This window comes from Lagopus muta, chromosome 6, assembly GCF_023343835.1.
Source record: "Lagopus muta isolate bLagMut1 chromosome 6, bLagMut1 primary, whole genome shotgun sequence".
Classification (NCBI taxonomy): Eukaryota; Metazoa; Chordata; class Aves; order Galliformes; family Phasianidae; genus Lagopus; species Lagopus muta.
In genome coordinates this window covers 40,649,661-40,665,092 of record NC_064438.1, presented here as the reverse complement: position 1 = coordinate 40,665,092, position 15,432 = coordinate 40,649,661, and the positions used below count along the sequence as shown (strand labels likewise).

At 36.0% G+C, this 15,432-nt stretch overlaps 1 protein-coding gene across 1 annotated transcript in view; it reads right to left on the bottom strand.

The window, feature by feature from the left end:
* Window positions 1-15,432, bottom strand: part of TSHR (thyroid stimulating hormone receptor) — a 50,315-nt gene that overhangs the window by 6,782 nt on the left and 28,101 nt on the right. The window contains exons 6-9 of the mRNA XM_048949383.1: window positions 14,496-14,573; window positions 13,894-13,962; window positions 5,944-6,021; window positions 27-215 (exon numbers count right to left, since the gene is read on the bottom strand). Coding sequence (XP_048805340.1) covers window positions 27-215; window positions 5,944-6,021; window positions 13,894-13,962; window positions 14,496-14,573 — 414 coding nt within the window. The remainder of the gene's footprint in view (window positions 1-26; window positions 216-5,943; window positions 6,022-13,893; window positions 13,963-14,495; window positions 14,574-15,432) is intronic.

Here is a 15,432-nt window from a genome sequence, read left to right as displayed (position 1 = left end):
TTTACTTCTATCTTTTAAAGACTCACCCACTGTTCTTTTTCCAGTTCTTGAAAGCGCAGCAGTGACTTGGATAGGACAGATCAGCTCGAATTAGCTGAAGAAATATCTTTACAGCTGGTAATTTCTTTAATGTCCATGTGTTTTGGGCCATTAGTTCTTTAAGGCTTTCCAATCCTTTGACAGGAAGATTAACAATGACTGTTCTGGAGACATCCCTTTGTAAAGGAAGAAACAGACAAAACAGAATAGTGAGTGATTGGATCTGAAATGTTTCAGATTCTCACAGTGGTTTATGAGATTCATAGAATTCTACAGCAGAAATAAAATCCAGGGTAGGTGGGGATTTAGGAAGCTGCAAAGGTATATTCCACTTCCAAAAAACAAAAGACATACAGCATGTTCTTATGAACTAAATAAACCTTAACTTTATACCACAGAGTAATTAAATCACTTCATCTTCAGTTTCTGATACTTTTACTAATATACAATTATATATATAATTCTATGTACATTAACATAGCCTTCTTTAGGAATACTATGTATAATTTGTAGGTATGTATGTGTTTTAAAGTTCATCTTTAATGTCTCATAGATGAGAGCAGAGATGATAAATGCCAGGACTTTAAATTTACAACTTCAGAGACGATGTACAAAAATAAAGATCTCAAAATTCTTTAGCAAAACTGCATCTTCCATTAGAAGAACTATTTTCCTTCAGGCTTCTTTAGACTCATTTTAATATGTTAGGCACCTTGTAATTGCTAAAACAATGTCCTTTATAATCTGAAATTAAAATGCTCTATCTCAGTGTATCCTGAAATGCTCACAAAATATTAATATTTGCTGCTTTCTGTTTTCTGGAACTGAGTCTGACTTAGCAGATGATATGTTGCATTGTTTATGGATTTCCTTAAGCCAGTTGAATATCATCAGATCCTGCTAGTCTTTGGCACTCATTTATTTGCTTTGTATCAAACTTCTTCTAATGATGCTGGAGGTCAAGGTCATTTCTCAGAGTCAGCTCTGTAAAGAAGTAAACCAGTAAAAAAGTTTCTGCTGTGGGAGCATTAAGCACTTTCATCATGAAACATCATGCTAATAAATAGTTCTCCTTTTTCCTACTCATTGTTTTCCAAGAGTGCTGTTGTTATCCCTCTAAGTCTCACCCACTCTGATTGGTTTCCTGCATTTAAAAGAAAATAATTACTAATTTTATTCTTTGAAAAAATTGCTTCTAAATCTCTTGTTATTACATTGCCTTATTTTTCCTTTTGATTCGCTAGTGTTAGTAAGTTAGAAATTGCTTCCACTGTCTGAAGGAGGGCTTTTTACATCTAATAGCTTCTTTGCTATTATATGTACTTGAATATGTCACAACTAGTTGATTTCAGTGACATCAGCTTCCTTTTTGTTCTTTTAGATCTTTTTCAGTAGGCTGTACATCTTTATGCTAAGCCCCTGAAATGGGCCTTACAGCAGTCTGAATGCTCCCTCCTGTCATTTTATCTTTTATAGAGTCTCAGAGTAAGTCGAATCCAGGGGTCATCCAGTTTGACCTCCCTCTTCAAAGCAGCCACTTGGAACCAGTTGCTCAAAGCTTTGTCCTGTTGAGTTCTCAGTACCTCAAGAAATGGATACTCTACAACCTGTATAGTCAGGTTGTTCAGCATTTGACTACCCATACAGTAAAGAAGATTTATCTTAAAGTGAACTAAACTTTTCTGTATTTCATTTTGTGCTTGCCTCTTGTTCTGTTGCTACCAATGAGAGTCTGGCTGCATTTTGCCAGCTCCAACCCCATCCAATTTGAAATATTTATATACACTGGTAAGTGTCTCTTGAACCTTCCCTTCTCCGGGCTAAATGTTTCCAAATCTCAACCTTTACTTATATGATGGGTGTTCCTATCCCTCAATTAACTTACTTGCCTTTACCTGTGGCTTTTTATTTTTCACTATTTTCTCCATGCTATATAGACCTCCTTCTAAGCAAAACATCTTGGTAAAGTAGATCTTGGAGCAGATCTTACCAAGATAAAGCTGGCCTTTTGGCAACCCCCATGGGTCTCCATCAAGTCCTCATGGTGGTGGTAGCTACCTGCAGGAAGGGAACATGGTTAAATGCTGTGTGATGGGAGTTGCTAAGGCTTTTTGGAAGGGAAAAGTGGCACATCACAAATTCTTGGGCACTCTTTGATGATGTTCTCATATAACCACATGGGAAAAGATGATGCAGTTTGCACAATGAAGTTTTTATTTTTGAAAAGCCTTGACAAAGTCAGGTATCGAGGGCAGTTGTGGTAACTAAGAGGTTATGTAACAAGAAGAATAGCTCTTGTGGATTAATAAAAAAGTAAAAGTAGTTGGGAAAAAGCCTGGGAATTTAGTATAAGTTGTCATACTAGAAAAAGAATGGGAAATGGTATCAGAGTATACACATCATAGCAGCAGAAGTTCACAGGACCTAGGCTAGTGCTGGTACTATTGAAATATTCATAAATAATCTGAAAAGCCAATGAGACTGGAAGCAATGAAGTTTCTTTCTGACACAAAATAATATAGGGTATTGAGAGCTAAGGATGCCTGAGAAAAGAAGCTGAAGAATCCTGCAATACTAAGTGACTGAGCGGTAGATGGGATTCAATATTGATGCAAAGTGCATTTAGGAAAACCTATCTTACCAGTAGGTAGATTACAATGATGTTTAATTTACCTAGTACTCTGGGTAGATCTTGAAGTCCTCCCTGCAAATCTCAGCACATTGTTACTCAGTAATGTTGAAGGGAAATAGAATGCTTAGTATTTTTAGGAAAGAAGTAGAAAATCTTCAGTCCGTAAATCTGACTACATTTTAAGTACTATATGCAGTTCTATAAATACTACATGCAGTTTACAATGGGTAAATAAACTAGAAAAGTTTAGAAACATACATCAAGGATGATCATAGAATTATCAAATATTTTCATAGAAAGTAATAAGGACTTATTGGCTTGCCAGACATTGTATCTTAATCTGCATTAACATACATATAGAACACAAATGTTCATGAATGACGTTTTTATCTTGTTTCATTGTATGATCAGTTCTGATTCTGGACTACTAAGAAAAATACAGTTATGTCAGCCTTATTAATATGTAATTATATACATAACTAAGACATTTTTAAAACACAGCTGCGTTTACAGTGCATGGAGTATCCAGCTACTACTGCAAAGCTGTAGCTAGCTCACTTTTAAAAACAAGAAGTCTGATAGACTTGACTAAAAAAGAGACAGGAAACTGATAAAATGAATGACGAATAACCAGGACTGGATGGTTTTCACTGAAAAGTTCTGAAGGAGCTTAAGGAGGAAAGAGTCGAATTAGGAGAGGAGGTGTGCATCCTCCAACTTAGCCCTATTTAGTCCCAGAACACAAAGGCAGCAAATGAGCCAACAGTTTTTGGAACATTGGGAAGCATGTGCCTATCAGGCTCTGATGTCTGCACTAGACTTTTTTTAGAAATCTAACAAGAAGAACAATTAATAAAGGTATGGACTAAGACAATGTGCCTGATAGAATCAGCAAGTAAAGGCCTTTGGTAAAGTCTTGCTTTAGAAACAAATCTCTCCAAGCATTGTGATGAAAACCTGCTCTTGTAGTCTCCTAGGACTTCCAAAAGGCCTTTTGCAAACCTCCACCAAAGGCTGATATGGAAACCAGGCAGCCACACTCCTTGTAGAAGACACCAAGTGTTCAGGGATGTGGTAAAATGCTGAAAAAGTTCACTTCTATTCCAGATCCAGCATTCATGTTGCTGGGGTTTAGAGCTCGTTGAGCTCTTGGAAGTGATTGATTTGCAATAGCAAATGTACATGCTTTGGAGTGTGCAGTTAACACAAATGCTCTCATCCATGTTTAATTTTTTTTTAGTTTTTCCGTATGGTTTCTTTATAAATCCTATGATGTTTTTCAGCTGTTGCTTATCTTACGGGAAATTTGAATTTATAGGGAACCGAATGTTGCATCAGCCATAGGTAAGCTTCAGATGAATACATAAATAAAGCATAGCTTATGATTTAATAAGCTGAGTGATCAGTATACATGGTTCAAGTGTTAAATGTTTAACTGCTCAGATTTGATATATTTTTAAGGATTATTATTTTTGGTCCTTATTTTTTAAAATGAAATTCAAAACTAGAGGTAACTGGTAAGTTTTTCCACCTTTTTTTCACAGTCAGAGACATGCAGCTGCAATATGAAATCAAATGATAATGAAAATTTAAGACAGATTAATTGAGAAAATGAGAGTGAATGTACAGTAGCACAATTAAGGATTTTTTATCTAATCATACCCAGTCTTCTTAGTTGTACTACTATAGTAGCTATAAAATCTATTCTAAGCTGGGCTTACACTACACATTATTTTCATTTAAGCAGAGTCTTTACATCTACAAATTCTTACTGTTTGCTTCACAGAATGCAGGCTGTTCCCATTGCTTGAAGAACTGTTTTTGCCCAGTGGCATGAACAGAGTGGGTCTTCCTAAGGTAGGACTGATTCCCAGTAAGGGAAGCAATGCTTTAAAAAATGCCTCTGCTTTCTACAGATAATTAATTTTTCATAAATATCTTATGCAAGAATTAATAATGTTTTGAATTCAGACTGTATATTTTGCAAAATCTAACTATACTGTAAGCCTGATTATGTTTTCATTGTACTCTGCTGAACTTGCATAGGTCTAGGTGTCAGCTCTTGTTGATACATTTTGGTAAACCAGGTCCTCTGAATCCTAGTCAAGAATTCATTTTGAGGGTAAGAGCAGTGCACTGTCATTATGCTGCTAAAATAGTTTTTCAAAGGGAGCAGTCCATACATCTGGCTATACAGCAAAGAGAGGAATCAGAATTATTGACATTTTTCCTCCTCTCTTCAATGATCCAACTCCCCTCTTTCTTTGCTATTGCAAACTGCAAATTTATAAACAGAAATATACCTAGATTTTTAATATCTGTCTAAACATACCACCTAACCTAAATATACCACCTAGAGCATGCCCAAACTCATGTAATATATTTAGGATAATTTTAACTTAGATGTTTTCCACTGGCTTTCTTTAAAGTTGAAATGGAAGAAAATTATCCTCTTGGGGTGGATCCAAGGTAATTATTTTAGTTTTTAGGTTGCTGTTGCTGCTGAAGTCCTGATCAGAAAAAAAGAGTAGTAAACTATATATCTGTGGGATAGAAGTTCCATCAACCATAACTTGAAGAGTGTATAAAAGAATCTCAAGACCATAAGTTCTGCCAGCTTGATAGGGTGGCAAGGCAGAAAGAGTCTCATTTGTTGAGATCATTTTGACTATTGTAGGCAATAATATTCATTGCCTCAGGGAATGGAATATTTATCTTTTGGCAATCTTTTTCCACATAATTATTTTGCAAGAGGAAAGAGTATTTTAAATGGAACTTTCTTCTTGAAGAAGATCCAATGTCCACAGATTCCCATGCCAGCTAATGAAGCTAACAACAGCTAGATACCTGAACCAAAAATGACATAATTTTATATTAAAATCCTTCAGATGACTATGAGGCTGGAAGCCAGGTTACATGAGAAAGATGATAAGGCAGCAAGACCAGTAAATTTATTCTGACTGAATCAATTTTCATCTCTGTTTCCATTTCCTTTACAGGTATGATACAACAGTCCCTTGATTTACAGTTGTACTCCCATTTCATGGTCATGAGACAGATTGTAGTACAGAATCTTTCAGAAGAAAAAACTGGAGAAAAACTAATTCTAAGAGTAAATTGGTCTCCTGTGGAAAAGCTTTTGTTGCTGATCATCTTTTTGTTAACTTGCCATTCCCACCCCTCTGTTCTACTATTGATGACAGTTGAAAAGAAAGTGTAAACAAAATTATATTATTTTTAAGGCTTTCTTTACATCACTTTCTCCTACTCACAGTAGAGTTGGTCCACTGTGCACGCCCAGAAATGCATCTTCATTGATAACTTTCAGGTATTTGTTCTTGTGGAGATAGCTGCAGAAACAGACAAAACAGTTTGGAATTTGGAAACAGTCATCCATAGGTGAAAGATATTCAAGTTTACATGTCTAAATAGATTGACAAAAATAATATGTAAAGGACCATCCCATCCCAGAGTCAAGTTAAAGGTGCATGGTTAAAGACAGGCAATGCAATGCTACCGAATGCTGAAAACAAAGTAATACAACCCAACTGAAACATTCAATTTTAAGTTTATTTTTGCATTTCTAGGTTACATTAATAGTGACTAATCTAGGATGAATCTTCATCATTTTTAAGATGAATTCCTGTTTAGCATGGTCTGAAATGATAATGTGAGAAATGTAAAAATACATAGGCTGCTTCAAAAGTAATACATGTTATTTATTTCCATGGATACCACAACAGATACAAAGTGCACAATAACACTGATAGAGCAAATTCTCAGCTGTAAAACCCTACTTTTCAACATAGTCACCACCACTGGCTATTCATTTTCACCAGCAATGAACAAGAGCTCATAAAAATCTGTACCAGCAGAGATGACCTACTGTTTCACAGCTGTTTGGATAGCTCTTGCAGTCCATCTTGCATGGTCTTGAACAGTTGGAAGTCAGAAGACACCAAATCTGGATTATACAGAGGCTGTGGTAGGACAGTACAGCCCAGATCAGAAATGTGCTCCATAATCTTCAAACTGGTCTTAGTGTGTTGCAAGAGAAAGGTTGTTTTCTCAGGGCTGACTCTGGAAATATGAGCCTTCAGCTTAGTGTTGTGATGTAGTTTTGTCTGGGTTCCTGGAAATCCCAAGGGATCACCCCATTCTTAGCACAAACAACGGTGCACATCAGTTTACCCCCTCAGTGCTGTGTTCTTGATGGAAAATTCACATGTTGCCATTACATAGACTGCCTTTTTTTTTCCAGCTCATAGTGATGTCATCACATCTCGTCTTATTACCAGTAATGATGCAATCCAGGAAACCATCACTTTCAAGCTCATATTGCTTCAATAGATCCTGACAAACTTGCATACAGTGTTCTTTCTGTTACTGTGTTACTCATGGGACCTACTTGAAACAAAACTTTGCTATATTGGAACACTGCCACCACAGTTTCCAATGGATTGAAGCCAGCATTCAGCTCTATATACAGTTCTCACAATCTGCCAATTTACATGGATTAGTAGATCAAGACACCCTTCATTGTGTAGAGTGGCAGTGGTGCATCTGGAATATGGCTTGTCTTTCAACTCACTCCTGCCACTACTGAAACATACCACACACTGCCTCGTTGTGCTTATATCCATTGTTTGGTCTCCATCAATGTTCAGCAAGTGCCAATGACTGTCAGTGGGTGCCATTTTTCTGAATGGAGGAACTAAATGACTCGTATTTGCTCCATCTGGATTTCCATGTCAGACACTGTTTTGTCAGACTGCCCTCCTGCCATCAGAGCAGTGGAAGGAAGGTTTGACCTCTACTGCCCTAACATGCACATACACCTCCAACACTGTGGGCCAATGTAATAAAATAGGGCATTAGTTTTGGAGCAGCCCTTCTATACAGATTGCAGGTAATTTAGTCAAATTGCAAACTGTAATTGCAAGGCTACACATTTATTTCTGAGACTTTTGTTCTCAATGGCCCAAGACAGTTTATGGAGTTTTTGTGGAAGAAACTAGGAGAAAAATAATTGCTTTTGGTAAATCCACAGTTGCAGGTCTACAAAGAGAAAACATAAATTCAGTAAACAGCAGAAGCACAGGCATCCTGCTTTTGTGCTGGAGGCACAGTGGATGTAGAGCACTGACCACTTCTATGAAATTCTGCAAAGAGCAGATATACACAGAACATGATGAAATGGAAAAACAAGCATTATTTTTATTTCATCATGTATTTTATGATGCCAACTTCTGTGTGAGTTGGATACATTTGACATAGGGTTAGAACAAAAATGTGGTTTTGGAGTAAATGTTCAGCTAAAATGTACTCCTCAAAATACCAAAATGCATTAATTTCCTTGATGAGGTTGTACTTCATGCCATCTCCTTGGTTAGCCAGGACTATAAGCAGCCAGATCTTGTAAACATAGACAGGACACGCTGAATTTGCTAAGCAATGAAAAGAGACTGAAGATTAGGTTGTGATATATATATACATATAGATATGTATGTGTTTATATGTACATACACACTGCACACATACACAGGGATGTGGATAGGACTTCACTGTGATGACTCCTTCCCTCAGCAAGCAGTTAAGACCTGTGTTATTTTTACTTGGTTCAGTCAAGATCTATCTCAAAGTTTACAAGTGGAGTAGCTTGCAGACATCAAATCTAGTCATGTTTGATAACTTAATTTCATTGGAAACTGGAGTCCTGTGATGGCAGTGAGAGTCATTTACCAGATATAGTTGTCCCTGAGGAGGAAGGAGCAAGTATGCAACTCTCTTGGCTAAGGGGCACTATATAAGCAGTGATACCCAACAATTCAAGCATCTTGTTCCTGTGCTGTGCTAAGGCAAGACCTTTGAGAGAAGTTTGAACTAAGACAGCAGTGTAGATGGTAAAATGCTGCAGGACTGAGCTTCGGGGCAGAAATGCAATATGACTCATTAAGGAGAAGAATGTAGAGAATTGCTAAGGAAAGTTGTCAGGGGGGAATGAATAATCCCCTTAATGAAAGAAGGCAAAATGATCAATGCTGTAAAGGCCCTGAAGGAACATGGTGCCTAAGGCAACTGACTCTCCCCTTTATATTCAAAATAGGTTTCCTTTTTTTTCAAATTTCTGTATAATGGGAAAAGTAAAGGCACGAATAGCAAAACACAGATTAAAACATGAGATGGCAGTCTAGGAGCAACAACAACAGCCCCAGACCACATTATTACAGATAGCTTGGGTTGGCAACAACAGTGGGTCACTCAGGATGAACAAGTAAAAGCATTCCTTGACATATTGCCAACAAAGGCTGATGGAGGTCTTGACGAAGAATGACGAAGAATAATATGACATGATGTGATGACTGTAAAACATTGCTCCTCTTAAAGCCAAATGAAGAACAGAAACCTTGCAAGGACAGCAAACAATCTGCCTTGTGGAGGTCATGTTTAAAAGGACAGAGAAAAGCAGAGAAAATTGCCAATGATGCAGTTGATGTCAGGATGTTGGGTACTGTAACTACTATAAACTTTTTAAAGTTAGCTTGTGATGTAGCTAGGAAAGCAAAAAAATATAAAAGAAAGCTTGTAACCCCTGCTCTCAGAGGATGTCAATGAAAATGCTATGCCCATTGTGCCAATTAGCGGAGGAGGTACGTGACCTGTCAAACCTTTCTTAACTCTAACCTCTGTAATAAAAACACCATTTGAAATTAGTCAGCCAACTCAGAGAAGTGCAGAAGGATCACCATTTTACCTCTGTGCTGGGAGAATCTTCTAAATTGAGACAGGTGAACTGGGGGTTAAGCTGTAAAAGTAATAAAGTCAGTGCAATTGTTTTTTGTTTTGAAGAAAAAAAAATTAAAAAAAAAAAACAACAAGTAAAGCTTTTAATCCCATCCTGGTTGAAGTCACTGGCAGTTTTTCCAAAACATTTGTTGTGTACAAGCTCACATTGATCACCATAGTGAGAAATGAGCAGAAGTAAATGCTCTTCAGCTGGTTTATTCAAAATAGAGTCTTACAGAGCCATGCCAGAATAAAACTTCTGGCATGTTATTCACTGGACAATGCCAATGCCTAAAGCCTTGCTTCTTACAGAGAAAAATAGCTTATTCTTTCTCCTCATCTATTGCTGTTTAAAATAAACTTTGTTTCTTTAAATATATGAAGTATTATAGTATCACCTTACGTCTGTAGTTTTTGAGAACGCAAAGTCTGTAAATGACAATCTTTGTTTTGAGCTGTTGCTTCATTTTGCAAATTTCAAGATTTTATCACCAAGTGAATACGAAAACCAAAAACAGAGCAGGAGCTAAGAATAATCCAATGGTTCTGAAGGACACAAAATCCTGCCTGATCTAATTAAACTGTCTGAATTGATAACTAGATATTATTACACAGCCAGATAAATTACTTGTCCAGCTGTGAAATATTTTCCCTTGACACTTGAATAACACAGTGATAAACCTGAAATTTTATAGTTCACATATGTGACAAAAATCTTCAAATTGACGAATGGAAGTGGTCCAGTGGAAGCTTAGGGGAAGTTCATAACCATTTGTTAACAAGGGGAGGCTGCAGTGTTATTTGCCAGTTTTCACACACGTCCCAGGCTCATCAGAACATATAATTTCCTGATGATAATTGATTTCAGTTTAATCTTTTACTCTGATAGGTACTTCTTATAAACAGAAAAAAAAAAAAAAAAAAGACTGTGATAAACAGTCATTTGACAAAGAAAATTTATTTAGCTAACATAACTCCTTACAAGAGCACCTTTAATCTCACTTTTATGCATGGCTTAATGGTATTGAATGTTATTTAAATGCAGTGCAGAAAAGGAAAGCACAATATGGTACATGTCAAATAGTGATAGTGTCAAAACAAACATTGAAAGACTGAGAATGTCTGTCCTCAGTGGGGACACTAGAATAATGATCAGTTTGGAGAGTTAATGAAAGGCAATCAGAAAAACATTAACATCACAGTGCAAAGTGTGCAGGAAGTATAGAGTAGGATAAGGCGATGGTTTAATTGTGCTATAAATGAAATGACAAATATATGAATATTCAGTCATTATCAACACATACTTCATAAAGCCACAAGTTAGATAGTCCACCTGAGGAAAAGCAACTCCTGAGTTTAGCTTTTGAAGCTTGCAGAATCATATAATTATAGAATCATTTGAGTTGAAAGCAACAATTGCAGATCATTTAGTCCAACTCCCTGCAGAGAGCAGAGACACCTACAGCTCCAACGTGTTGCTCAGAGCCCTGTCCAACCTGACCTTGAATATCTCCAGAGACAGAACATACTCCATCTCTCTGGCAATCTGTTCCAGTGTTTCGCCATCCCTATTGTAAAAACTACTTCTTATATCCACCATTAAACAGGCTCTGGACATGTAATGCATTAGTCTAATTAAATATCCTGTTTGTTTATTAATTGAGAGTTAAAGAAATGGAGAGTCTGCAAAAGATGTGAGCAATGTTAAGGATTCATCATGTGCTTCTACTACACTGTTGTTTATCTTGTCTCTGAGCTTGACCAAGCATTAAAAATTATCCCTGGGAGCGTATACCAAAATAAATACATCCTTTTGGAGTTATTTTTGTAATTAGATTTTGAAATTGCACACTCACCATTTCAGTAATTTAGCTCTGTAAAAGCTCATCTCATGCATTTTGCCATTCACTGGAACTATATTCTTAAGAAACTTCTTTCCTCATCAATTTCCTTACAGAAATAAACACAGTTGCAGGAGCACCACTTTGCAGAATTCTGCAGAAGTGTCAGGATTAAATGTTGTTTTTGGTGGAGAGATTCAACTTTCAGATGGACAATGTTCAGTAGAAGTACAGTTCACCTCTTCATTCATGTTCTTGTACTTTCCTACCATTATAAAACCTGTACGAAGACATCATGGTTTGCTATAAACACAGATTCTTGTTGAATGAGAAAACTTAATAGGTAGCACTATTGCTTAACATGGCAATCACTTATGCACAACTCCACACTTACATCTGTGTTGTTTTCAACCTCCCTGCATTATGTCTTTCAGTACTGCAAGACTGGGTGAAAGGCAAATCACATGATAGCAGATATCTTCTTCGATTCCCAATTTTTTTTTACTATTTATAGATAGCATGTGGAATATTTGAATGATTCATCAGAAATGAAATTGTGTTTTCTATTGTTATCCTTTTTTTTGCTTGTTCTATTCTTTGAAGTAATCACTCGAAACCCATGAAAATCTTTCCCTCACTGTTTTTCTCCTCTTTTCTTTTTGCTCCTAATTTCATCTAGTCCAAAGGGCCCTGGATCAGACCCAGAGAAAAACAGGTCCTTTCTTTCCTGTGCATTGCCAGATAAATGAGAGTTCAAATTAAAAGCGTCAGAATAAAGAAAATGAAATATTTACCTTTTGCATTAACTTCATGCTGCTACTAGAAACAACAAATCTCCACCCTTGCATTTAACAGAATTATACTTTATCTTAGCACATGTTAATCAAACTACATAAGAAAATTAGTTTAGAAATTTCAATATAGTTTATCAAACAGATAAAGACTTCACCACTGATGTTCTGCTCCATAGTTTGCCTTGTAAATCTGGAGCTGTGCTTTGCTCCAGGTAAATCTTATATGATTTAATTACAAGAAAACTCTTTGTTGTTATGAGCAGTTTTTACTTCTGATAGGCAAAGCCCTGAAGGTAAGCCTGCTTTTATTTTCTATTTATTTATTTAAGTAATTTTAACTAGTACATCATAAACAGCCTCTGGAAAAACTCACTAAAACAATATTGATTATAAACTTTTACTGAAAGAAAATAAGTTGTATTTGCAGAAACTTATACATGTATTCTCCTTCTCCTACCCAGTCAAATAAAGCAGAATGCCACAGACTCTGAACCATGTAGAACTACATTTCCACTTAATTCTTCAGTAATGACAAAAACTCCAGTGAGGCCAGAAGCGTTTGCGCAGTATCAGAGAAGAAAAAAACAAACTCCTATAGAGTCATATTTAAAATGCGTTTCATCAGTATATGAGAAGCTGAAGAGCTACACAGTTTTTCAATTGGCTAACAGAGAATTGCATATAAAGCTTGGATTTAGTCGAGATGCCACATTCATTTAGATGTATTTTACTTCTTGTGATTTCTGTGGACATTAATATCAAACACTGTGTCATCAAGAAAAGATTTTCTTTTTCATACAGAAGTTGAATGACTGAATTCATGTGAAGAAAATAAGATCTACTCCAATTCTTTAGGTTTCAAGAAGTCCAGATAAGCATTAAGGGAGAAAGAGGCAGTTTGCAAAGATTCAGCCCGTGTGAAAGATGATCTTTCAGAATTTTTATAGAAGTCCAAACCTATTTAAAATAAAGAAGTAGGAAAATTTTCTGTATCCTCATGCCTCTATAGTTAACTTAAGAGTTCACAATGAAGAAATTTCTTTAACTTGTGAGATATTTTGATAACCAGACTCCAGCTGAGTAAGCTCTGCCAAAGCAAATGGAGCTTCCAAAACCTTTCTAGATTTGTTCCATGTGAACAGACCATTTTGAGAAGGATGTGAAAAGTATATTCAGTTGATAAGTAGTAGTTTTCCAGAAACTACAGTAAGAAGGTGAAGAGAAAGCTGAAATAATTGCTTTTTGCTTTGGACAGGCACATCTCTCATTTTTAGGTCGAGTGTCTGGTTCCTTCCAATTGACATTTTTTTTTTTTTTTTTTTTTCCTTCAGGTAAGAGATTTCTGTGAAATGTCATTGCTACCATTACTAATATTACACTTATTAAAGTAAACTGCCTTGTAAGATTTCAAGTGTCTTTGAAATCTTTTTGACCAAAAGACATTTCATTGTAGCTTCAGGTCAGAAAGTTAAACAAAATTCATACTAGAATCACCTGCTATGATTTTATTTCTAAACTATAAATATATGTATATAAAATCTAAGTACTCTGCAAAATATGTCAAAATACCTATATTTTTATTGCTGGCTGAAATTAGTATCTTCTCTTTGATCCTTAGAAAGGATTAGAACAAGGTATTTATTTAAGAACCTCCAGTAGGTAGGGAGTATTCATTATCGGTTGGTGTATTTTGCTTTATTTTTCCTTGCATGTGTTGTTGTTTTTGTCTTTTTGTGTGTGTGTGTGTTGCTTTTTTGTTTTTATTTGTGTTTTTTAAAAGAAGAGATTATCTGGTACTTACATAGCATCCAGATTTGTCCCATTAAAAGCATGGCCTTGGATGCTGGTAAAACCATTATTGTAGAGTTTGCTGCAAACAAAAATAAATAAATTAGTGTATTTTGGGATGCTTTGGTAATGAAATACCTATTATCTTATTTATCATTTTTATTTGCAACTGCGTGTTTATGAGTGAGTTAATTTCAATGTCTTGAAGAAGTAACAATTGTAGTGCAAGATTGAGCAGATGCCAGCAGCTTTCCTAAATGTAGCCAAATTAAGAATACCATGTGGCAGGTATGCTGTCTTTTACTTCTTTGTGCAGTAAATATAGAACTAGACAAAAACATTTTGTTATACCTTTCCTGCTTCCAAGCTACAAACAAAGAAATAAAATTCTGCAAGGTCAAATTAAGGAAATAATAAATTGCAGTATGGATACCATTTTACAGTAATGCCTGTCTGAACTTCTAGAAGTATGGATACTACATATAATGCCTATGATGTTTCTCCATTATAAACTACTGGAGAGTACAACTGAGTTGTTTTTTTTAATATAGTACCAAATGCTTGATGGATTAATGCTAGGTGATTGCCTTTTTGGGTTAAGCTGGAAGAACTTACAGAGTTAGAGATTCATTACAGAGCCCATGGAAAGCATTTGCAGGCACTGAAGTCATGAAAGGATTGTCTGCAATTTCACTGAAAAAGGAGAAAAAACATCACAGTCAAATATCTGCCTAACAGAGCTTCTCCAGAACAGTTTTATTATTCATTTTTCTCTGCCTTGGTAATAAATAAAAGTGTAGAATTATTGTTTAGTTACACCTACAGCTGTAAGAGGCAAGTTGGGATGATTAAGAATCGAGGATGTTTCAGCATCCAAGAAGTGAGCTTGCAAAGTCAACGGGTTTTATAGTCCTGGTGAGGTGTGCCAGCCTGCATGATTTCTGTGGTGAACAGCAAAGACAAATTCATTCTCCCAAAATCCAGATAATTTGCAAAGTGAATCATGCTGCAATGTCAACTGAGTTAGCTCAAGTGACTTTCGAGATGAGATCTTGCTGTTTAGCTATGCTTAGGTAAAATATCAGAGAATACATTATAACAGACAAAAGCATTTTCCCTTATAGAACTGCTTATAAAGAAAGTGAAATAAAATTTTACTGTCTGATTTAACTTAATGAATTTTCTCAACTGTTGTCCAAATGAGTGTTTCAATATCTGTTATTTCTTAAAAACTTAATTCCCACTCTGCAGCCTTAAGAAATACCCACAGCACCACATAACCATTTGCTCTCTCCCCTGCCATGGAATGAGGAACAGAATCAAAAATGAGAAAAGTGAGAAAACTCATTGTTTGAGATAAGTGCAGTTAATAAGGAAAAGGAAAAAAGAAAAAAAAAAAAGTTAAAATGAACACACAAAACCCAAAAAAACAGCAAAATATTTTGATGCACAACACAACTGATCACCACTAGCTGGCTGGTGCCCAGCCAGTCCCAGAGGAAATGTAACCCCCCACCCACACACACACAGTTCTATAATTTAGCATGTCACT